The sequence below is a fragment of the Prionailurus bengalensis genome, chromosome A3 (assembly GCF_016509475.1).
Source record: "Prionailurus bengalensis isolate Pbe53 chromosome A3, Fcat_Pben_1.1_paternal_pri, whole genome shotgun sequence".
NCBI lineage: Eukaryota > Metazoa > Chordata > Mammalia > Carnivora > Felidae > Prionailurus > Prionailurus bengalensis.
In genome coordinates this window covers 57332963-57357446 of record NC_057354.1, presented here as the reverse complement: position 1 = coordinate 57357446, position 24484 = coordinate 57332963, and the positions used below count along the sequence as shown (strand labels likewise).

The window sequence follows — 24484 nt, the reverse complement described above, 5'->3', positions numbered from 1 at the left end:
TGAAGTTTCAAGTGAACCCTGGCGTCATTTCTTTCCACCTAAAGAAATCCATTTTCGCATGTCTTTACAGAACAGTTCTGCTTTGATAAATTCACCTTCATCCCTCAAAGATATCTTCACTAGAAACAGAATTCGAGGTTGATAGTTCTTTTCTTTTGGCACCTTGAAGATGTTCTACTGTCTCCTGGCCTCCATCATATCTGATGAAAAACTTCCGTCCTTGGGATTATTGTTCTCCTGCATTTAATATGTCATCCCCCACCCCCCCACCCACCTGCCTGTGACTACATTCAAAACTTTTTTCTTTATCCATGGTTTTCAGTGATTTTGTTATGTTTCTGGGCTAATTTTTTTTTTTTTTTTTTTTTTTTTTAGTTTATTCCCTTTGGAGTTTGTTGAGTTTCTGTCATCTATAGCAAGTCTGGGAAGTATTTCTATGAATGTTCTTTCTGTACCAACATTATTTGCCTCTTCCTTAGGGACTCCAGTGACACAAATGTGATATCTTTTGATATTGTCTCTCAAGTCTCTGAGACCCTAGCTATTTTTGGTTCCAATCACTTTTCTTCTTCCTGTTATTCCAATTGGGATAATTTCTACTGCTCTCTCTTCATGTTTCACCTGCTCGTTTTCATCTCCATTCTGCTCTTGAGTTCATTTCATGGATTTTAAATTTCAGATATTATATTTTTCACTTCACTTTAGTTCTTTTTTTTAAAGACTCTATTTCTCTTCTAAGAATTTCTATCTATTCATTTCAACAGTGTTTACCTTAGTTCATAGCAAATGGTTCTAGTAGCTGCTTTAAAGTCTGTATGAGAATTCACACATCTGAGCCGTCTTTGGGTTGGCGTCTGCTGATTGCTCATTCCTTTGAGAATTGGTCAGATTATCATGGATGTTAGTATATCAAGTAATTTTGGATTATAGCCTAAACATTTTGAACATACATTGCTAGACTTTGCATATTGTAAAAACTTCTCTGGAGAATATTGATTTGTTGTTTGAAGGAGTGATCCGCCTGCACGTCTGTCCTTTTCTTCTGTGGGAGTCTTTGCAAGGTCAATTCTGTTTTCAAAGCCTTTGCTATGCTGTTTGGGTCTGCCTGGGGTAATGTGCCACTCAGGGCTCTGGCACTTGGGTGGTTTTGATGCTGTAATTTGTTCTCAGAGCCTTCACTGCACTTCTCTGGGCATTTTCTGTGCATGCACGACTTGGGGAGTAAGTTCATCACTTGTGTAGATTCAAACACAGAATTAGAGATTCTCTTCTCTGGCTCCCTCTCATCTGTGGGGTTTCTCCCACACCCTCAGGCTTCCAAGGCCCACATTTCCAGTTTTTCTGGCTGGAAAGATTAGGTTTTCTGAGTTTTGGCCTCCTGAGCCATGGCCCAGTTCCATGCAATTGTAGCACAGTGCAAAGCAGTGAAAGAAAAGAGAAAACCTCTCTTTTTTTTCCCTCACTCTTTGAAAATTGAGGGTTCCTTTTTCTCATTCTTATAGCAAAAGAGTTAAATCGTCATTTGGGATCTTAAGTGTCCATGCCTCCCCTCGGGTAGCAGTGCAGATCTACTTTTGAGGCCTTGAAGACAGGACTGGGAGAATAAAAGAGAAGACTTCAACATGGGGACTTTCCCTATACTCTGGCTTACAGCAGCCCCCTTTCCTGCTGATCTAGTGAGAATGATGATCATATGGGGATTTTTGTTTTGTTTTGTTTTGTTTTCTGTTTGCACCTTTTACACTTTTACAAAGTTCCCAATCTGACTTGCCTTCAGGTCCAATCTAGGAAGAGAAAAAAAGGAAAAACTCAGAAAACTCTTTGTAGCCAATTTTATCTTTCCTTAAGGCTAGCTAGACTTCTCTCCTTAATCCACTTGCTACTGTTTACATTTCAGACTCCTCAGATAGTTGTTTGCCATGTGGGTCCACGTTTTAGTCGTGATCAGGGGAACGACAGAATGGGCTCCTTACTCACTGGACTGCCTCTAATTCACATTTTCACCCCTAGCACTTGCCTCAGAACCTGTCACATGATAGACAATAAAGCAAATGAAGTGAATACAAATGTAAAATGTGAGGCTCCCCAATGTGAAGGGAATATTTGTGTGTGTGTGTGTGTGTGTGTGTGTGTGTGTGTGAATGAAAATGTAAACCGTGAAGCTTGCCAATTCTCTGGCAAATTCTGGTAGGACCTGGACGGCACATGTTTGGCTCACAGTCTGCCACTCTTCCCACACTCAGATATGATCAGCACTTCTCCACTGCTTGGCTGCCTGTGGAGCCTTAACGCAGCCACAGAATATTCCTACACCACAGACCAGGAAGCCACTGTCAGGTGGATAGCACGGCATGTGGGGGACAAGCCGGCCTTGTACCCGGGCTTTCAGACGTGTCCACACAAAATGTGCAGCCTGCCTTTCCCATTTAACTGCAGTGGCTTCTCCCTGTACGTTTCCACCTTCCCATCCTCTTTTCTGTAAGATTGCAGGTGATGGACGTGTTTTTTTCTTTGCCAAATGAGCTTGTGGAGAAAAATAAAATCTTTTTTTTTTTTTTGCTCTCTTATATAAAGTCTATATTTTCATGAAAAAAGGTAACTTGACTAATGTGTTTCACAGAGCTTTCTCTCATTTATACCAAAAGGTACTTATTTTAGTGTTTTATCCCTTGGGAAATGATGAATTTGTTTAATAGATTGGTAATTATCCCACTCAAAAATGATCATTAGAATTCCTCTGTATTTGATTACTGTGTATCACCAAACGCACAATCCATTTATCACCAGCTGCATCCATTAATTCAGCCTTGCTGGTCCATGCATAAGAGACAACTCTAACTTCTCATTTTGAGTCTTTCTAAGAAAAATATTGGTAGAAAGTAGTATGCCTTAAATATACTGGACTTAAAATCTCAGTCTGTACAAATTTTTATTTTTATTTTTGCTCTCTATTTTTATTACCTGAAGACTACTTTCCAATGGCGTCACAATTTAAACAGAAGTGTACTTTTTTGTTAGGGGATTGGAGTGATTATTACCTTCTAGTGATTATAGTGGTAGTAAGAGGCCATGTTTGTAAATGTGAATGCATCTTCATGTCTTTGTACATTTGGTATGGAACGCTATCTGTGGTATTAGATCCTTACTCAAAGGTACTCTTTCCAGAATTTTGGAATATCTCCACTTCTAAAATGGAAAATCTGGTCCGGAAAATGAGCTCCTAGAATATACTGAGCATGTGTGCGGTGCAAACACCGAGCACGAGTTGATTGAAGGTTGATATCATTGAGTATGGAGTTACCTAATAAGGTTTCCCTTGGACTGTAATTCAGGATCTGTGGTTTGGGATTGTGCCCATCCGTGCTATGGCTGAAATCAGAATAATAAAGAGGAAAGAAACTGCCTGGTACAATCTAAGCGGTGTTCACAATCTAAGTTTGTTTTTCTTTTCTCCTTCACCCCACCCCCGGGTCTCCAGTTTACCGTGGTTTCTGGGCAGTCCTGATGCTTCTGGGGGTCGTCGCCGTGGTGACTGCAAGCTTTCTGATCATCTGTGCAGCCCCCTTCGCGAGCCATGTTCTCTATAAAGCCGGCGGAGGCGGGTACATTGCTGCAGGTACGCACTGGGCAAAGGGTGTGATTTCCAGCCGTGGGTTTCCTCCATATCTTCATATTCTCCTTTTCTAGTTTCAGATTTCAGGCTTCTAGTAGTGGTAATACAGTGATATTTATATACAGTATTTCTTGAGCGCCTGCTACATGCTCCACAGCCTTTCCTCACTGTATCCATATTGTATTAAGAGGGCACTAGAAGGGAAATTAACCTGTTTACTCTCTCTGTAAAATGGGGTCATATCTGTAATATCAGGATGTGGGTGAACTTTTCTGGGTGATCTTAAAAGAGATAACCTCCTGATGATATTACAAACCGGCATGATTTATTTATCACAGGTAAAAAACATCTCTTTCTACAATGTCCCCATTCAGTTTTCTTAACTGTGGTTCATGGGCATTAGCGAAACACATTCTCTCCCTGGCAAAACCTGCGTTTGTTTTAGTCGGCTTTACAACTAGTGTTTTTAATGCCTGCTTATGGCGATCATAGCACAAATAGAAAAATAATCGACTAGGTGTGTCTTGTGAATGTTCCATCTTTTTCATTTAATTGAGAAGTAACAGCCAGAAGTCTAATCCGAAAACATAAGCACACAGGTGATTTGTAAAGATAACAGTTCTAGAAAATTAGGCAAACTTCACTATAGTAAGACCAACTTGCACATGACTAAGCTATACTATAATGTCAGATAAGAAGGACAGAGTGTTTCTGTAGAAATGGTAATGACAGTAAAGAAACAGGATGGATAGCTTTGTTGTCTCTAAATCATTTCAGAGACAGCTCCTCATGTGTTCCCTCATCATTTAATCGATGGTCAATTCACAGTTCCTTTGAGCACGCTCTTTACATAATATTGTACTTAATTCTGTAGAGGGAATAAAAATAAGAATAATCAGATACAGATCCTCCATTCAAAGACCTCAAAAAAAAAAGAAAAAAGAAAAAAGAAAAAAGAAAAAACCCCATCAAATCAGAGTCCTGTTTAACCCATTCTGTCATTCTTTTGTCTTATATTCAATTCTTTTCCTGTTTTTTCAAGGACCTTGTTTTCAAGGGCCTGGATTTCTTCACAAAATTTACCTTTGTAAAATATACAATGCAGGGCTCCTGGGTAGCTCAGTGGGTTGAGCATTCGACTTCAGCTCAGGTCATGATCTCGTGGTCCGTGAGTCTGAACCCCAGGTCGGCTCTGTGCTGACAGCTCGGAGCCTGGAGCCTGTTTCAGATTCTGTGTCTCCCTCTCTCTCTGCCCCTCCCCTATTCATGCTCACTCTCTCTCTCTCTCTCTCTCTTTCTCTCTCTCTCTCTCTCTTTCTCTCTCTCTCTCTCTGTCAAAAATAAATAAAAATTAAAAAATTTTTAAGGTATACAATGCAGTGTTTTTAAATATGTTTCCAGAGTTGTGCAAATATTACCACTCTCTGATTCCAGAATATTTTTATCACCTCACAAAGAGACCTCATCATCTCCCCTCTTTTTCTCCTTCTGGCCCTGAGTAAACAATCATCTACTTTCTGTCTCTGTGGGTTTGCCTCCTCTGGAAATTTCATATAAATGGATTCAGACAATGTGTGGCCTTTTGTGTCGGTCCATTTCAGTCTCATAACTTATAATGTCCTTTCTTTCATTCATAATTCCATAAGACTAAACCCCTTATATATCTTAAAACTGACCATTTTCTGAGCCAAAATTTTTTTTTCTCCCTCAAGGAGGGAGGGAAAACCACATTCTACCTTTGCTTTATTCAAAGATCTAGTGAAGGTTTATATTTTTCCATGGTCTTCCCAGAAATAGCAGCTGTCTGCTAGAGGTTGTAAATATTTGTTTCTTCTCATTCCTTGCTTTTCTTTTTTAATCTTTTCCAATAAGGGAACTATGTACAGTTGACCCTTGAACAATATAGTTTGAACTGTTTGGGTCCACTTACACACAGATTTCTTTTTTTGATAAATACAGTACAGTTCTATAAATGTATTTTTTCTTTCTCATGTTTTTATTAGTGACATTTTCTATTCTTAGCTTACTTTATTGTAAGAATACGATATGTAATACATATACAAAGTATGTGTTAATCGACTGTTATCAGTAAAACTTCTGGTTGAGTAGGCTATTAGTCATTAAGTTTAGGGGAGTTAAAAGTTATAGGCAAATTTTCAACTGCAGATAAATTTGGGGGAGTTAAAAGATATAGGCAGATTTTCAACTGTGCATAAGGTCAGCGCTACTAATGCTACATTGTTCAAGGGTTAACTGTAATAGCGTTAGTTTAGTGCATATTATGGATAGCATAGTTGCTTTATACTCAGAAGTGCTCTGATCCTTGGTTTAGTCTGATGGAAGAATTATGTGTCTCTGTGTGTGTTTAGTGCTTTTGAAAAAGAAAAAGTTGGTCATTTTTAAATTGTACAAGAAAATAATATATTCAGAGAATTATATTTGGCTGAGAACTCTATAGGAAGGTAAAGCATTTGATATATACTCCTATGCTTATGACCAGTGGGTTTTCTCTTTTCAATGAATCTTTGCTGTATGTGGGCATGGGGCTGAGGTCCTCCTTGCCAAGTCTTCATGCAATAGCCCCTGGGAATTGAGAGGTGCCCATGGTATTCTGGGACCCATTCTGAAAGCAACTGAACTGGACAATTATGAGGACACGTCCTTTCAAATTTGACTTTTAATTTTCTTCAGGGCAGAATTCTTTAGTGTTTATATAGGGATATTTGTTTCCCCAAAACACAGAGAGATATTCTGTTGGATGGGACAAAATACTACTGTTCATTTTATTAGGTCGGGCAGAAAAAGTGATGTTCTCAGGAATAACTAAAGTTTATGGTTCAGTGGCAATTTCCACAATGAAGCACAATTTTGTTAAGGCAGTTATGGGGCTAATAAATTATCCTGAAGCTTGAGTACTTTGATAGAAGAATTTGTAAAACCTTTTAATTGTCTATTATTGACATTCTCAGGTGATGTTAATAAGCAAGTTATCCTTTCAAAGCTGAAGATGGAAACTTACATGCTATGCTATATGAACACTAGGAAAATATGTACTAAACACTAGGTTTTGGGGCCAGCCGGATTTTTGTGTACCACATTTAATATGGACCCATGCATATAATCATCTACTGAATTTAATAGAATTGAATTTATAATGCTTTCTTTGGTCAGATTTTATATTTTCAAAATGAAGAGATCTCATTCCATGCATCTGGTATTATACAATGTCTTTGTTTTTTTTTTATGGGCCTCATCATTCCTTGCCTGAATCTCCCATGCTGGCCTTTGCCAATGCTCTGTGCTCTGCTGGGCAGTTAGTGACAGGTGCAGCTTGGGCCCAGGGTTGCCGTGGCAGCTTTATCAATGCCACAAACAAGATTGCACACTCTCTCTATTTGGACAGATGACTTTAGGACAGGGGATACCCAAATTCCAAATGGCCATTGCTGGCTGTGTGTGTATGTAGAAAGACTCCTTGGCATTAGCAAGAAGATTGCTTTGGGGCATTCCATGCATAGCTGAGTCATGCTGATGTCACAGTTGTCGGTGTGAGTAAGGAATGGGGTCCATGGTATTCTTGCTCTGTCAACAGGCTCAGAGCAAAACTTAGAGGACATATGTGGCCACTCCTTACAGCTGGGCAGATTCCTCTTCAGGCAGTCTCTGGCCATGTGCTCCCCAAGGAGGTTCGGGTATGAACCAAGTGCATGGTAATTGTCAGGATTGTTATATTACAGAACCTGTTTCAGTGAGTCTAATCATACACACTACAATGCCTAAACAAGTGCTGAAATTTGTTTTAATGTTGGCTCCCAGAGAACTTTCAGGTCCAAAGGGGGCTGACACTGGTCTTCTCCTAACCCTGTGATATTGGAGGTTATAGGAAAGATGCAGGAGAAGTTAGAATGGGTAGGCATCGCATTACAAAACATTTAGGTTATATGGAGGAAATTATTATACCACAGAATATTCCTAGTGCCTGGGCAAAGTGATATCAATACAGGAATTGTTGTGCCTGAGTAAGACTTCCAAGTGAACAGGAAAGAATAATGACATGATCTGGAAGTTCGGGGACACTGACATTGGGTGATAAGCCATAAAATGTAGAGATCAGCATCTTAGCAGCATATTAGGGTACAAAGATTTTTATTTCATAATTGAAATCACCTCTTCCTGAGTGACAAAGTGGGAGTATGTTTTTCTGCTGATTGTAGAGCTAGACTGAGTCCCTCCTGGGTAGAGGTGCCTGAAAAGCTTCTGAATCTTGACTAAATCCCTTGTGGGACCCTCAGGCTGGTGAGACTACGGGGACCTCTTAGAAGTCAGGAATATAGCAGCCTTTGTTTTCGTAGACCCAGGATGTATTAATGGAAGTAAATGGTACCTCTGCAGTGTGATTGGCCCTTTGGAACAATTTGTCCCCTGGAGGCAAAGTAGTGGTTTGACTCCCACCCCATTCTGTGACCACAGAGTTACCTAGACAGCTGTTGCCCAAGATATTACTGGTCACCAGGGATACAAACTGAGTGAGTTGGGCTGAATTGTATAAATCCTCTGTCACGTGGGATAAAACGCCTGAAGCACATCCCTCCACAGCTCATCCCTGCTCCCTTCAGATCTGGAGGGCAGTGCTTTCTAAAAGCGTAGTGATGCGAACCCTTTTTAAAAAGTAGCATAAGAAAGGTGAGCGGATATGAAAGGAATATAAAATTCGGAATCCAAAATACAACATAAAATACTGAATCAGAGTTAAATCGGATTTGTGGTTTGTTTTCCTTTTTCTTTCAAAAGGTCAATGGAATTTGTAGTAGCTCATCAGTTAAGCACATTTATTTCTATATGAGATAAGATAGATGTCATGGTTGCAAACTACAAGATACTTTTTCACCTGAATCCTAGAAAAAATAGGTCACAAAGCCAAGGGGCATATTTCAGATGTTCTCTCTCTCTGTCTCTCTTTTTTTTTTTTTTTTGGCTGACAGTGAACACGTGGCTTCCAGGAAGTACTCAGTGTCATTCCTTGCTTCTCACGTCTTCCTCCAGATAAAGCAGAGCAAGAGAAGAGTATGTGGAGGAAACAGAAGACCATGGGCAGGAAGGGATTAGGGAAGAATTGCTGACGGTCTAGAGGCAGGCGCTCTAAACTTACAGGCATACGCATCTCCCTGCTTGCACCTGCTGTCTCCATGTCTATATAGTGAGAGATCCAGGCTATAAACAGCCACTTAACCCTGGACAAGCAAAGGGGCCTCTGTGTTAGCATAACAGACCTGGAAGACCGGCAAATGCTTGCCAGAATGGCTTTTCTAGAGCTTCTGGGTCTTTCCTAGTGCACCAGAGGTAGGCTCTTAGGAGAGGATCACAAACATGACCTCCCAGTGGGGAACAGAATATTTTACCAAAGTCCAGGACTTAACATTTTACTCATAGCTGTGTTTTGTTGGAGGCAAGTGGAGGAGGAAAGGAAGGGGGGACTAATGAAAACTGTAGGATACTGATACATCAGCCAGATGAACTTCTTATAGTAGAATTAGTGTCTCTGATTTTTATGAAATACAGAATGACAGCTTGGATTTCTCTTTTGCTCAGTAAAAATGCTTAGTACATGAGATCTGCTTTCTAAGTACCTGCTTCGTACTTGCTGTGACAACTTTCTAGAAGTACTTGCCTTGTACTCTGGATTTGTGCCTTCAGTTGTAATATTTGGGAATTTGTTCAGGAAAAGTATTGTTTTGGATACTGATACTATTATAATGTGGGAAGGCCTCCCTTCAAATTTTGATGTGGAATTTTAAATGTCCTCTTTATGACATTTCATGTAAACGTCAAGTGCTGGAATAAGTCAACCTTGGTCGATACTAAATAGGAAAGAACTCTGAAGAATTTTTATTTACAAGAATACTTTAAAACCTTATTACTTTTCTTTCTTGGATACTTCTTTGAAAGTTTATTTTTTCCCACGTGGCCTTATCAATTGGAATGTGTGTAACAGGCTGTTAGGACCAGATGTGTCCTGGCTCAGTTTCGAACAGGGCACCACTGTGGTAGGTATATGATGCTGGAGTGAAGGGGGAGGTCCCCAGAGGAGAGTTCAGAAGGGATGAGTGAGACCCAGGTCTGCAAATCTCCACCACCCCAGCCACCTGAAGGCTGGGAAGGGACGAGGAGTGTGAAGAAGAGAGCTCTTATGATCCTGAGTCTCCACCCTGAGCTTGGTGTGTATGTGTGTCCTCGTTGGAGACTTCCAGGGTGATGGTCCTGCTACTGCCCAGATAAACCTAGGGTATGAGAGCTCAGTTCAGTAATAGTGTTACTGGGACTTTCTGGAAAACCTTGAATTGCAAACATGAATAAATGCTCTCCATAACCTTTTAAAAATGCATCTGTGTGGTTCCTTCTGAGAACTAGAGCTACAGGCCTGGCAGATGAATGCTTTTACTCACATGTCATTGTATTTTGGGAGTATAATTAATCACACCAAAAGAGAATTTTCAGATGTGTAGGGTGACAAGATCCTTTCCTGTTTATAAATGGCATCTCTGGTGTGGGGTTAGATTTTGGTATGGTGGGAAGGCAGAATGAGTTTCCATCACTTCATTCTCCTTTTTTAAAGTATGTGTATCATTAACATCTGTTATTAATTTAGCTAGGAGGGACTCAATTTCTTTCCAAATATTCTGTTTTGTTCAACATCCTTCCCCCAAATAGTCACGTTGCTCAGAATAACTAGTAGTGCATGAAAAAGGCATATTGCCTTTTTTAGTAAAATTTTTAGGTATTTTCTGAGGACTTTTCCCCCCTTTATACTTACTTGTAGGAAAGAGAAGCACATTAGATACAGACTCCTCCAAATGACCAGACTGACATATGCTAAGAGTCTGTCGTAGAGATTTTTATAACTAAAGTGCTGTTGGGGAGGGACAAGAAGTTTGCTAACTGGATACTTAAAGCAGAAAATGTCCTTAATATATAGAAGGGAAGCAAAAGATATTAATATATAAAAAAAGGAAGGGGCAAAACATAAGAGACTCTTAAATAAGAGAACAAACTCAGGGCTGCTGGAGGGGTTTTGGGGTGGATGGGCTAAATGGGTAAGGGGAATTAAGGAAGACACTTGTTGGGATGAGCACTGGGTGTTATACATAGGGGATAAATCACTGGAATCTACTACTGAAATCATTATTGCACTGTATGCTAGCTAACTTGGATGTAAACTAAAAAATAAATAAATAAAAATTTTTAAAAAGGGGAAAAAAAAGAAAAAGAAAATATCCTTAATATATAGAAGTGAGCATAAGTCTGGATTCACCTGTTACCCTTTCTGAAATATTCAGCAGTGGGCCTGTGGGGTGACTGGTGCCACCTGGTGGAGCATTCTAATAAGACATGGGCACTCCCTCACTTCTGAAATCTCAGAACTGGAAGGCACCATGGCAGTTTATCTTCTTGCCTCTTGGCCAGTCCTGAAATAGCCCAGTCATATGAGAAGCTCTGATGCTTTAAAAGATTTCAGAGAATAATATTTGCTAGCTATTAGCGGGAGCTCATGCCAAAGCTCAATAAAAACAATGATAATAACCAAACTAGCCCATGCCTGTTATATGCTTGTCCTGTTCCAGACACCTTGCTAAGTGTTTTACTTCCATTCATTCTCCATGACTGCTCTCTGTGGGAGGCACTGGCACCATCTCTATTTTACCAGCAAAGACCCTGAGACAGAGAGAAGTACAGAACTTTGTCAAGGTTGCTCAGCTGGGAAAGTTTGAAGCTTTCTAACCTGTGTACCTTTGAGGTCAGGTTTAAACCAGGGCAGTCAGAATCCAGGCCTGTACTGTTCAGCCGCTTGCTGCTTAGTGAGTGTGACTGTGAGTAAATACTTCCATGGAGTTAAGCGAAAACCGCTTTCCGGATGAAATCCCTATTGACTTGTATGGATGGATAAACCCTCATGATCATTCTGTATCAATAACTCTTTCTCGAGAGAGAACAGACTATCGGATACGCAGAATGTTTAATGCCTATGATGATCATGCCAATCTAAGAAAGTAATAAATATTTGGGAAATCTGATAGACATTGTATCGGTTTTGTTGACTAAATAAAAACATGAGGCCAGATAATGAAAGGGAAGGGACAAAGCCATTTGTCTAAGGAGATGTAGCCATCACTTCAAGATTCTATGTTTGAGTTGGAGCATCGCAAACCAAAATATTCATAGTGGTGGCTTAATTCATTATCCCCAAGACCTAGAAAGAACCCACGTGGTCACCCATAGATAAATGGATGAGTAAAATGTGGTCTGTTCCTACAATGGGACAGGGCTCAGCAGTAAAAAGCTGGGAATGGCTAGCACATGTACAACGTGGGTGAATTCTCAGTCATCATGTTGAGTATGAACAGCCAGAGACAAAAACTGCATGCGGTCGTGCTTTCATTCCTGTGGAGTTCTGAGGGCAAAACTCTGCTATAGTGATAGATGCTTTGGGTGAGGGGTGTGAGGAGGCGTGAAGAACCTTTCTGTAGTGACAGTGATGAATATGTTCTGTTTTCAATGGACTGTGGCTACACTGATGTTTACATTTATCAAAGCTCATCAAACCATACACTTAAAATTTGTACATTTTTCTCTATGTGAATTATACCTCGGTTTTAAAAAAATGAGAAAGAGAAACAATGAGCCTGGAATGCTTTTTACACATTGGAACAAACTTCAAACCATTGGGGCTTAATATAATACTTTCAAATATGAGTACGGGATAAGTTAAAACATGTTTGTATGAAGACTATTTATGGATCTTCTGCAAAAGCCCCTTTTGGGGACTTTGTCAGTCATGCTTCTCAGTGTCCCTATGCAGAACAAAGAAGGCATTCGTTATGTATTTCTTGATTAATTGCCGTGTTTCCTTTTAGAAAATGACAGTAAATACATTGCTTTTTGTTTCATTTTTGTTCTTTCTTCTGGGCATGTAAGATCCACAGTTGCCATGCTATCCTTTGTACTCTTACCCACACTCCAGATTTTTTCTTCATTTCTGTCATTAGCATGAACCCTCTCCCTGCCCTCCAGGGAACTCTACCTAGAAAAGTAACCTCATCTCCCACCAGCTCCTTGGAATATTTTCTCTATATTGTAGAATGTCTTTCGAATGTCTTCAGGCTAGTGTGTTATACCTGCTATCAGGGTGTATCAGGGTGTCCATTTGTGTTATGCCACAGACTACTTTGACCTTGTGGCAGTTGACTATTGCAGACCTCATTTTCATCTTCTGAAAATAGATGCAAGAAGCAAGCTGAAGCTATCATCCTAAAATTTTTTTTTAATGTTTATTTTTGATAGGGAGAGACAGAGAACAACACGGGTTGGGGGGTTGTAGGCAGAGAGAGAGGGAGACACAGAATCCAAAGCAGGCTTCAAGCTGTCAGCACAGAGCCCGATGCGGCGCTTGAACCCACGAACCATGAGACCATGACATGAGCTGAATCAGACACTTAACTGACTTAGCCACTAGGCACCCCATCCTAAAATTTTTTGAAGCTTACTTTGTAGTTCTGTGTAGATTCCCTTGCTGAATATTGCCCTGTCTCTAGAGTACATGCATCCTCCAGGTAGAGAAAAGGCAATTTTTTTCTAATTCTACTTTACTGTTCACTTCAGCTTTCTACATAATGCATTTTTTTTGACTACGGAATTCTGTGACATTTTCAGTGCCCAATGAAAGCTGAAATGAGTTGCCACTGAATTTGTGTGGAAGCATGACACAGAGAGGCCAATAGAAGCATCTTGAGTTTATGATTCTTTCCCAAGTGACCAATAGCTGCTTGTGATTCAAGTTGTTAAAACACATTTCAAGGGGTGCGTGGGTGGCTCAGTCGGTTGAGCATCCAACTTCTGCTCAGGTCATGATTTCATGGCTCGGGAGTTGGAGCCCCGCGTCGGGCTCAGTGCTGACAGCTCAGAGCCTGGAGCCTGCTTTGGATTCTGTGTCTCCCTCTCTCTCTGCCCCTCCCCACTTGCATTCTGTCTCTGTCTCTCTCAAAAATAAATAAACATTAAAAAAAGAAGTTTTAAAACACATTTCAAGGCAGTTCAGTTACATCTAAGCAGTTAAAGATCAAGCTTATCGTTTTTCAGTAACTCCAAAAGGCTTTTGTTTTTTAATACAAATATGTCTATTTCTAGGCAAGGATATAGGGGTTTGACATTTGCCTGTCTTTTTGAAGAGTTTCCATTCTTGTGGCTAACTTTTCCCTACGACTACATTTTTAAATTTGTTTTTTATAAGATAGTATACAAAATATTCATAGTATGTCTTATTTTTCCATACTTTTTTCTATGAAATATTGAGGACATGTAGTTTTTTCAGTCTGTGACTTGGTGTTGGGGAAAGTTCTTTTGTATTTTTTTCCACATTGTGATCATTTCCATTTTGTTTATCATTAGCAATTGTGTTCCTGATGGCCATTTGTGACTAAATTTTATGTGACTTTTGTTTCAGAGAAAATGCTTTCCAAATAGAATTTTTGATATTTTTTAATTTTTTTTAATGTTTATTTATTTATTTTTTAGAGAGAGAGAGAGAGAGAGCGAGCGAGCAGGGGAGGGGTAGAGAGACAGGAGAGAGAGAGAGAGAGAGAGAGAGAGAGAGAGAGAGAGAGAGAATCCCAAGCAGACTCCATGCTGTCAGCACAGAGCCCCATGTGGAGCTCAAACCCATGAACCATGAGATCATGACCTGAGCCAAAATCAAGTTGGATGCTTAACCGACTGAGCCACCCAGATTCCCTGAATTCTTGATATTTAGAGGGAAAAGTTTTCAACTTCGTAAGAGAATCCGTATGAAATCATAAGTTTAATGGCTCTTCCTCACACTGCTAATTAATAAGGGAACCAACAGGTTCTTGTGACTTATTTGTCCATGATTTTATTATTATAAATCTTCATGGGTTTTGGTACCTTACTTTGATTATGCCTCCAGTGAGCTGTTTTATTAATTTTTGTTGGTCTTCCAAAAACTAGGTATTTTTAAATTTAATTGGAAATAAATCATGCTTTCAAAATATGACCAAACTTAAATCTAACTTAATTTTAGAAGTAAATTATTACCTAAATACTAGCAATATTTTCTAGTTCTGCTAAAATCATAGTGGCAGGTGAGCTTGAAATGCAAATCACTTGTTGCTCAAGACAGTTATTGGTTATATTTTCATGAATGAGAGTCCTTTAAGATATCACGGGATAGTAATTAAGATTTTTCCATAGTATTTTGCTGTTAGTATTCTCCCAGATGAGACTCTCCACTTGGTAGGTGAACCGGATCAGTAATATTACTGTTCAGTAATAGTCACAAATAAAGTTGTGGAAAGAAGATGTATCTTGCTGGGTATATGAACACACATACCCTCCTCCCATTCCCCCATATATAGAGAGCATATATATGCTCTTTCTAACACGCATAGCCACAGATTCCCACTACACTTTTTTTTATTCATTCATTTTGGTTTTTGTTTTGAAATATTTTCACATTTACATTGAACTTGAAAGTCTCTTCACCCAGAGACTCCATTCACATTTCACTAACCATCTCAATAATGTCTTTCACAGCAAAAGGATCCAGTCCTGGAACAGGCTTTGCATTTAGTAGTTGTGTCATTCGAATCTCCATCAGACCAGAATAAATCCTAGGTAGACCTTCATGACTTTGACTCTACAAGAGTACAGGCCTGTGATTTTCTACAGTGTTCCTGAGTTGGCGTGTCTGATGTTTTCCTATGGCTGGATTTAGGCTCTTCATTTTTGGCTGCATCACAGTAGTGATGCTGTGCTATTCTCATTGTGTCTGACAAGGTTGTTAGTGACATGAATATGTCATGCCACTGGTGATGTGCACTTTGATCATTTGAATAAGGTGATATTTGCTAGGTTTCTTCAGTATAAAATTACTGTTTTCCCCTTTACAAATTGATAAGTGTCTTGTGGGAAGAGACTTTGAGCCTGTGTAAATATTTATTTCTCATCTACATTTCATTTACTAGTTTTAGCATCCATTTTTGTTTCTTGCCTGAATTATTACTTAAATGATTGCCAAGTGGCGATTTCTAACTCAACTATTCCTTCTACATTTATAAGTTAGCATTCTGTAAGGAAAAGCTTTCCCGTCTCCCTGCTAATTTATTTATTCATTTATTTATATCACTGTGGGCTCAGATTTCTGTTTTATTCAGTGAGGTATAATGTACCATTATCATTTGTTGTTTGATAGTCAGATTGCCTCAGAACTGTCTGGGGAAGTCCCTGAAGCTCACTTCTGAGACACTCCCACAATTCCTTGAGCACATCTGATGTTCCTGACTTACCTGGTACTTTCTGTCCCAGCCTGGATACAACTATTTCTTTGAGATGCTTGGGTCTGATATTTAGAAGCGAAGATCTGGATACTTGGTATGTTCCATGCTACTGGGGTGTTACTGCTCTCAGACCCTCTCAGGGAACAGAACCAGGTAATATATGTAGGCATATACATACGGGTATATTTTAACACACACACACACACACACACACACACACACACACTTTTACTTCTCTATCTATTATCTATCTATCCATCATCTATCTGTCTATCTACCTAGAACCATAAATTCACACTGATATATTTAACTCCAAACAAATAGAATAGAGTTTATTCTAACTTTCCCCCTTTCCAAATTTGTAACTCCCCTTTCAGGCGGTGAAGAACATGATTCCAACTAACCTCAATATATTTATTTGTTTCATCAGTCTATCTCTATGTAACAGTCTCCTGATTCCTCTGTTGGCCAGATGTCTCACGCAGACTCTCCATCATAAATTCTTACTTTTCAATGTCTGTTAGTTCATTTTCTTTCTGTCTGTCTCTGTCTCCATGTGCAAGTGTATACATGCACACATACACACACTGGTATAAAACACTGGCAATTTTAATAGGTAAGGAAACTCTGTCTTACCCCATGGGAAGATATAATTAGAAGCTGGTATGATATGAATTAAATGGGCAGTATCCTCAGTTGGTGAACAAGTTAAAGACTGCAGTGATAGAAATGCCTATTTTCATTGCTTTCAGGATGCAAATGCTCTTGAATAACAGCAGTTTTTAAGTATATTTTTTAATATTTAAGTATATTTTAAGTATAAGTTAATTCTTCCTTATAAAAAATCTCCACATGATTACCTGCAATGTGTTTTTTTGAATACTCTAAATTCAGTAATGAGTTTTGTAACTTTTGAAAGGATATACAAATAAGACTTCTAGTTTTTCACAAAGGCAGTTTTCTTTTTTTTCTTTTTTTTTTTTTTTTAGTAAAAATACCTGAAAGCACAAGAGATTCATATGACGGAAGAGAGATAAAGAAACATATCCGCAAATAATAACAAAGGTTTGCAGTGTGTTTGCATAAGGCAAATGGTATGCAAATAACTAAGCCAAACTTTTACATTAGGAGAGAACGGTGTCTATATATTTGCAGGAAAATGTATTGAAATGCACAGAGTTGCTCGACAACACATGGCCTTGCCATATTGTTGTCAACATCTGAGGTACGGCTTTGCGAGGAGTTTGCTCGGCGGCTATGACTTTACTATTTCTCTCTGACATCGCTGTTGTTCGGTGGTTAAATTGCACTCTTCTGTGCTGCCATATTTGCATTTACATTACAGACCACAGTGTGAAGGATGTTTCCTATTAGTGAAGCATCTATGTTGATTCTTCATTGCTCTGTACTTTGTATCACGATTATGAGAAAGTTTGAGACTCACCTCGGCATATTTATAAGCCCTTCTTCTTTTGTGAGTGCTTCTCAAGATTCTTTATGCAACTGATGGCCCAAGAGAGAGAGGGCATCCTAAATACTGTAGGAGCACAATCAACTGGGGAAGGGTGATTAATGGCTAGGCTCCTGAAAGCTACTGTGTCCTACCAATATGCCACCATCTCTGCTCTCAGTCCCAGGGTTATGTTTACCTTTCAGACTGACTGGCAATTAGAATATGGAGATTTGATGCCTGATGCTTCTGTTCCTTAATTCAAAAACTAATAGGTCCTTGACAGGTTTGGATTGAACTTTTGAACAGCTAGCAAATGACCTCAAGTATATTTTGCTTAGGGACAGATTTGAATCCCTCAGGCTGCATCCTGCTCCGGATCTGTCACTAGTGAGTGAGTCAGCCAGCTGACTCACCTGGGTTTGCAGCTCAGAAGTGCTGCTCCCTTCTGTTTTTTTTTCAGTAGCTGCCACATGGAAAAGTATATGCTTTGTGGTGTTCTCAAATTTTAGCATCCGTGAAGCTCTCCTGTCATATTGCTCCCTCCCCACATCCCCACATTCTTTTTACTTCCTTTCTTTTGTTTGGTAAGGCACTTGCTCTTAAACCTGTGGTTTTATAGTCCACTGAACTTTTTCCAGGCAATGTTTCCTTTATGCCGTGATCCATCTTACCGTATATATTTCAATTCGAAAGAATCATGTATATTCTTTTACATTAGTCCAGTGCTTTCATCTCCGTTCTTGTCTGGCACTCACTTCAGCTTCTGTTTTCATTGACACAATTACCCGTAGCACCAGTCAGCTGTGTTGTAATAACATAACAACAGCCGGAAAGACCTGAGCTGAAAATCAGCTCTGAAAACTGCTAGTTAAAAACCAAGGGTTAATGGTACCTATTTTTACCAGTTTATTGTATACTTCAATAAATAATATATTACAGTGCTCACCCCAAACCAGACATACAGTACAGATGGGAAATGTTAGAAGAAATTCCACCAGGCAGGATCTTTGACTCTTATGTTCACAAACGCCTAATACAGAGCCTGGCATACAGTAAGTACTCAGTAAATGCATGACAGCTGTTGCCATTGTTCTTATGTCACCATAGCTCTCATCTCAATGCTTTGAAAATTAAAGATAGACAATGTGCATATAAAACACATAAATAAAAAGTCTGACACAAAGTAGGTGACTTGGCTAGGATTGTATTTTTAGAGACATATCATCAGGCAAATGATTGGTTAGCGTTCTTGGGAAAACATCTTCATAAAGCCTAAAGGTCTTTCGTTTTGTCCTTCCCAGGCATCCTGTTTTCCCTGGTGGTGATGCTGTATGTCATCTGGGTCCAGGCAGTGGCTGACATGGAAGGCTACAAAAACATGAAAATGAGAGACTGCTTGGAGTTCACCCCTTCTGTTCTCTATGGCTGGTCATTTTTTCTGGCCCCAGCGGGGATATTTTTTTCTTTGCTAGCAGGATTACTATTTCTAGTTATTGGACGGCATATTCAGATACATCACTAATCAAACAGTTGCCTCCCATGTTTTCTTGAGCATAATCAGATACATCACTAATCAAACTGTTGCCACCCATGTTTTCTTGAGAGGTTTTAGAAGAGAGAATTTTTTTTTTCATTTTGTTTTGGTGATCCCAGCATAGAATTAGTTGGTGAGCTATTTAGTTGCTATTTGAAGTTCACTTTTATATTTTACTTGTGATTTCCCCTAATAGGAAGGTCCTAGAGTCTTTCCCAACAGCCACATGTGTCCATCTCACATAGGTGCTATCAAGAACCTAGTTCTGTAAGGAGCAGGTAACATGGGCCTCCCTTTCATTGCACCTGTTAAAGCTCACACAGGTTACAAAGGCCTGTTAATGGCATAACACCACCACCTGGGCCAATGAAGCTTTGATTGAAAGCTTCCTTCTTGGCGTTCACTTCTGCTGCTATTAAAAAAAAATCTTTGGAGAATAATTAAGAACGGAATACAAATGTTGTCAGAGAACTTACTCCATTTCTTCTCCACACACATGCGTATCCCCATACACATTCACTGACTCCTGTGAGCCAATTATTTATGACTTAAAAATAGATAGCAGTGTGCTATCAGTCAAACACATCGGCTGAAATGGGCCACAACCAGACTGAGAATGTGTGCTTATCCCACATTCTCCCCAACAGTAGTTTGGTTACTTACTTAATCTCTTAGGTTACTTAATTGTGCATGCTTACATAAACCTTAAACTATGTTTAAAAGTGGCAAATCTGCACTGCCAAATTACATATGATGCAGACTGGGTTTTCACGAGCTCAGTAGATTAATTATATGTAACATGGCTGAAAATATGTAACAACCAAGCACCTTAGCTTAGTTCAGAGTTCTGTTTGATATTTTAAAATTCCTATTTAAAATTATAGGCTAATATGTTCAGCATGTGAAAATTTATTGATGAAATGTGCTTTTAATATGCACTAGCTATAAACTTTCAAAATATTTCCACATGAAATAATAGCCTTGCTGTATTAAAGACCATGAAATAGTAACTTTCCCCAAGATTTTCTAGGTTGTAGTTCTTCTGATAATTTGATTCCCTTAATTATTGTCTCTCAGTTCCTTCATCTTTACAATAGGTATTTTAACATTTACAGATCTGCTATTTCCTTTAACCTCCTGGAAGAAAACTTTGTGCTGGTTGGTGAATAATTCTTTCTTACTTGCTAGTGTAGACATGTAGATGTTTTGCATATCAAAGATGTTTGTTTGGCACTAATTTTCATTGAAATCAAATCCATCTGAGAAGCCCACGTTGAATTTGCATCTTGGAAACCTCCACCAAGGAGCAGTTTGGTGTTGGTGAGGGAACAGAGAACCTGTGTGGTATGAGAGCTTTGTTCTGGACACAGCATTTTGCTCTGCGGCCTTTGTGAATACCTAAGGCAGGACTCAGAGACAAATTAAGAGTGACCGCCGAGAAGATGCTGTAGGATAGAGGGGCTATTGCTTTCCATTCCTCGTCCCCCTGATGGAGAGATCACCTGTCTTCTTACACATCTATCCTTTCCGTTAACCTGTTTCAGTGGGAGGGATTTCTGGAGGGATCGCCACCGTCTGAGGTATCTGCAGAATCATGAGGGCATTTTAATGTTTAGTGACAGATAGGATTCGCATGCAATAAAAACCAAATACAAGAATACAAGACAAAAAAAAAGCTTCAGGGGTTTAACTGGTTTCTCAAGCCATCTGAGTTATATCATAAATGTTTTTTGTGATCCTTGCCTTTGTCTTTTTCTGTTTTCATTTTTATATTGCTCCGTTTACTTTGCTTTTGGCTTGATTATTAGAAAAATAATTATGGGTTCTGTTATGCATATTTGCTGTGATATTAAGTTATGGCATGCCATTAAGTTTTCCAGACGATGCTAGATGTATTTGATTAGTTCATGTCATCTGTAAATACAATTCCTTTTTGTAGAACTTTGGAATGGAGCCTTTTTTCTAGTGTATTATATGTCATTTAAATTTCACATACAAGCTGCTTTCAGTAAAGGTTTGAATATTTATAAATTTCAGATGGTTATCCTCATTTTCTAATACACTTATGCGGCTACCATATATTTATCACAAGGCAATTGGCTGAATATCTGATGTGTATGACACTTTTACACAGATACACACTTTGGAAGTATTTCATAGTTGTAATGCATCAATCACATTAATTCAGATGCATTTCCCCATCTACTTACCAGCAATCTGCGGAAGGAAGGAAGGTGAGTTCTGTGTGCTGTGTCTATAAGTAAAATATACTTTAAAATAGCAGAAATATGCAGTATATTCTCGTAACAGCCTCATGTGTGATTTGGGATAGTGTGTTTGCCTCTATTCGGTGTACTGATTAATTTTCAGAAGCTTCCAAATAATATGTCAAAACCCTTTGTAAGTGTGTTGATTTTGCATCATAAAGTTTCAGTGTAACAAATGAGATGTCTTTTTGGTGCCATCCTGGAAGGAGTGAAGTAAGAGGGCAGTGCCTCACGCCCTTGGACTTGGGGAAAGCTGTTGTCTTTCCATACTGTATTTGCTCTGGGGGTTCAGTTTGGTCGGGCAGCAGGTGGTACATGCACTGGAACTGGCTGGAAAAACTGTGCAGAGAAGCTGAATGATGGTGTTCAGTTTGGGGGTGGAGGGTACGACTTAAAAAAATGCTACTAGGTGTGCTATTCCTGGCCATTTAGTCACTGTTTTGACTAATATATGAAATGTATTTATTGAAGTTGAATATTAAATCCACTTAGAAAAGTGCATGGTGGATGAGGTGTCAGCATTTGGTATTTATCTGTGTATCTATCATCAACACATAAGTGTGTGTGTGTGTGTGTGTGTGTGTGTGTGTGTGTGTGTGTCTACCCAGAATTATAAATTTGGATACAAAGAGATAAAGTGAGTGATGGAAATCAATATAATTGAGATAAGCAAAATTTTACAAATCCGTTTCTCTCGGGGGACAGTAAGATAGCTGTATGTCCCTGAGTACCACTTTAACTGTTTTACTCAATTGATGATGGTCTCTTCAGTTCAGTACATAATTTGACTTATATTTTCATGAAAAGCAACCAGATTAAGCTTACAAAGAGGCTTAGAATGTCATAAGGATTAGACAGATATGAGGTGCCAGTAAACATAAGCTGTACATACATCTGTAAGAAAGTAGCATTGTGGAGAAAGACCCGTAGTACTGGGCTTACATGGAAAGAAATATATTGAGTAAGAGGATAGGTCCCCAATTTGATTTTGGTGAAAGGCCACCAGGAGTGAAGGGGCTCATACAAAAGAGATGGAATGGAAACTACATTTTTTTGTTGATTGTCCAAAAGAATTAAATACATAGAGACATTTCCTCGGCGATGACCCAGAGTAGGTACAGAAATTCCAACAAAAACTTAGGAAGACAGTGTATTAGATGTTAAAAACCAAGGAGGGTGAGGAAATATTAAACGTCATACATATTATAGTAAGCATAAAGCAAGCTGGCACACTTAACCTGGTTGGCAGGATAAGAGGAAAGAAAGAACAAAGGTCCTACTAGAGCTTAGAGTTTCTGAGCTAGCTCCATCAAGGCAAGTGCTAGGACCTCTGTCTTTGGGAACGTTGAGATCAGCCTGGACCAGTGTGTGAGGGTGGGAAGTATTAGAGAGGACAAGTCTGAAATGACAGCGGAGGAGTACTAAGAGTCCAACTCTGGCTTCTCAAGGGTCATTTCTCTCACAGGTGTGTCCCCATGGCTGTGAACAATTGAAGGGGCAGTTGGCGGGTTGAACTTTCTAAAATGATATGCCTTAGGATATAGAGAATCATATATTATGTCTAACCAGTCGATTCTATTTATAAGGCATCTATCTGTAAGTAAACACATTAGAATGATTTTGAATTCTTCAAGTAATAATTTTTCTTGTTTGCACAAATGATAGGAATAGTCTTAATTGTTCTTATGAAATAAGTGTGCTTGGGGTAATTGGCATCCTGTATTGATCCCAAGTATTATGTAGATAATGTAGGGGAGAGAAGGCTCACTGGAATAACATAAATACATATACAGCAAACATTTTAATAGTCTCATTCTTCTGGGAGTCTAGGAGTTATTGTGACATAATTCACTGAAAATGTAGATAGCTCCCCCTTTGTGTGGCAATTGGGTTTTTTTCCTTAGCATTTCTTTGTCCATTTATTCTAAAAAGAGACTGCCACTGTTAAAAAAAATTCACCAATGCTTACAGATTGTGTCGTCACTGCAAACCATCTAAACAAATAGGTATTTGAACAATATACCTTTAAAAAGAATAATAAGAAGAGTGATATATAAGGAACAATGCTTGTTGCCTTATTTTTTTGTGCGGCATATACAGACACTATATGAAGTACTGATATATTGTCTTCACTCCCCCCCAACGCAAGAACTTTTTCCTCAAGAATTTTATGGGTTTGTGTAAATTCCTGGAGAGATGTCAAACAGAAAGCTGGATTAACCTATATGTGTGTGTTTTGTAAACATACACCCATGAACCTATGTATGGTTTTATTTCTGCATATATGTGTTATGTATGCATGTGTAAATATGGATTTGGATAACGCTGCATATACATTTGTCAATAGACAGGTCTGAACGTACATACACATAGATGCATAATACATGTATGTTTATGAAATATTTTATACATCTATAATATATATATGTACATAATAAATGCCTACGTTTCTCTCATATGTGCATACATACTTCTGCAAATGTCTGTCAGTCTCGTAAGGTTTGCCGAAGTGGGGGCTTATTTTATTTTTATGCTGTAGCAAGCCTGTCCCAGGGGTGAGTGGGGGATAAAGGGGAGACTCAGTGAGTGCTCCCATAGCCTCTCTTCCTTGGATCCAGGGCATATGTGATGATGCATGTGCAATGCATTGGTCGTGTCCGACCGTATGGATGCCTAATGGCAATGCCCTTGTCTTTGAACACCTTCTAACAACTGATATCTAGCAATTGATAACTGCTAGTGAATATTTATGTAACACTAATAAGTTTTGCCAAGTAAAAGAGTTCCTTTCTAAAGCAGCATGCCTTGGTTGATACATTTTTTGAATGCCCTTACAGAAGGTTAAGCCAACTGGGTGTCTCATGAACTCCTTATCTGAGTCACCTGTAGGGAAGATCCTCTGGTGACTCAGGTCACACCTCTGGTGTGGTGGCAAAAGTTTTAAATCTGTGTCTGAAGACCGGCATTCCAATCCTGGATTTTAAACTTATACTTTGAAAACTTCTTCCACTTTACTTTCACTCAGTAGCTTCATCTAAAATATTTACTCGTTTATTCAGCAAAGAGTAATTGTGAGCAGTCTGAGCTGGAGACTCACATCTGGAAGTCACCACACTGAAAAGCATGGGAAGGATGAGGCTGCGAGGGAGGATGGCTAGAGAGAGGAACTCTCTTTGCACTGGCGAACCCAGCATTTATAGGGTGAAGAGAAGGTGGAGCCTGAAGAGAGGCCAGAAAGAGATATAGAAGGGTTGATAGGTTTGGAAAGGCCAG

The 24484-nt window shown here is 39.1% G+C and overlaps 1 protein-coding gene across 2 annotated transcripts in view; it reads left to right on the top strand.

Moving 5' to 3' along the window:
* The window catches only part of TMEM182 (transmembrane protein 182), a 76482-nt gene extending 55502 nt beyond the window's left edge, over positions 1-20980 (top strand). For both annotated transcript variants that reach the window (XM_043603053.1, XM_043603054.1), the window contains 2 exons: positions 3479-3616; positions 18712-20980. In XM_043603053.1, the coding sequence (XP_043458988.1) occupies positions 3479-3616; positions 18712-18932 (359 nt within the window). In that variant the 3' untranslated portion in view covers positions 18933-20980. The remainder of the gene's footprint in view (positions 1-3478; positions 3617-18711) is intronic.
* The last annotated feature ends 3504 nt before the right edge of the window (positions 20981-24484 follow it).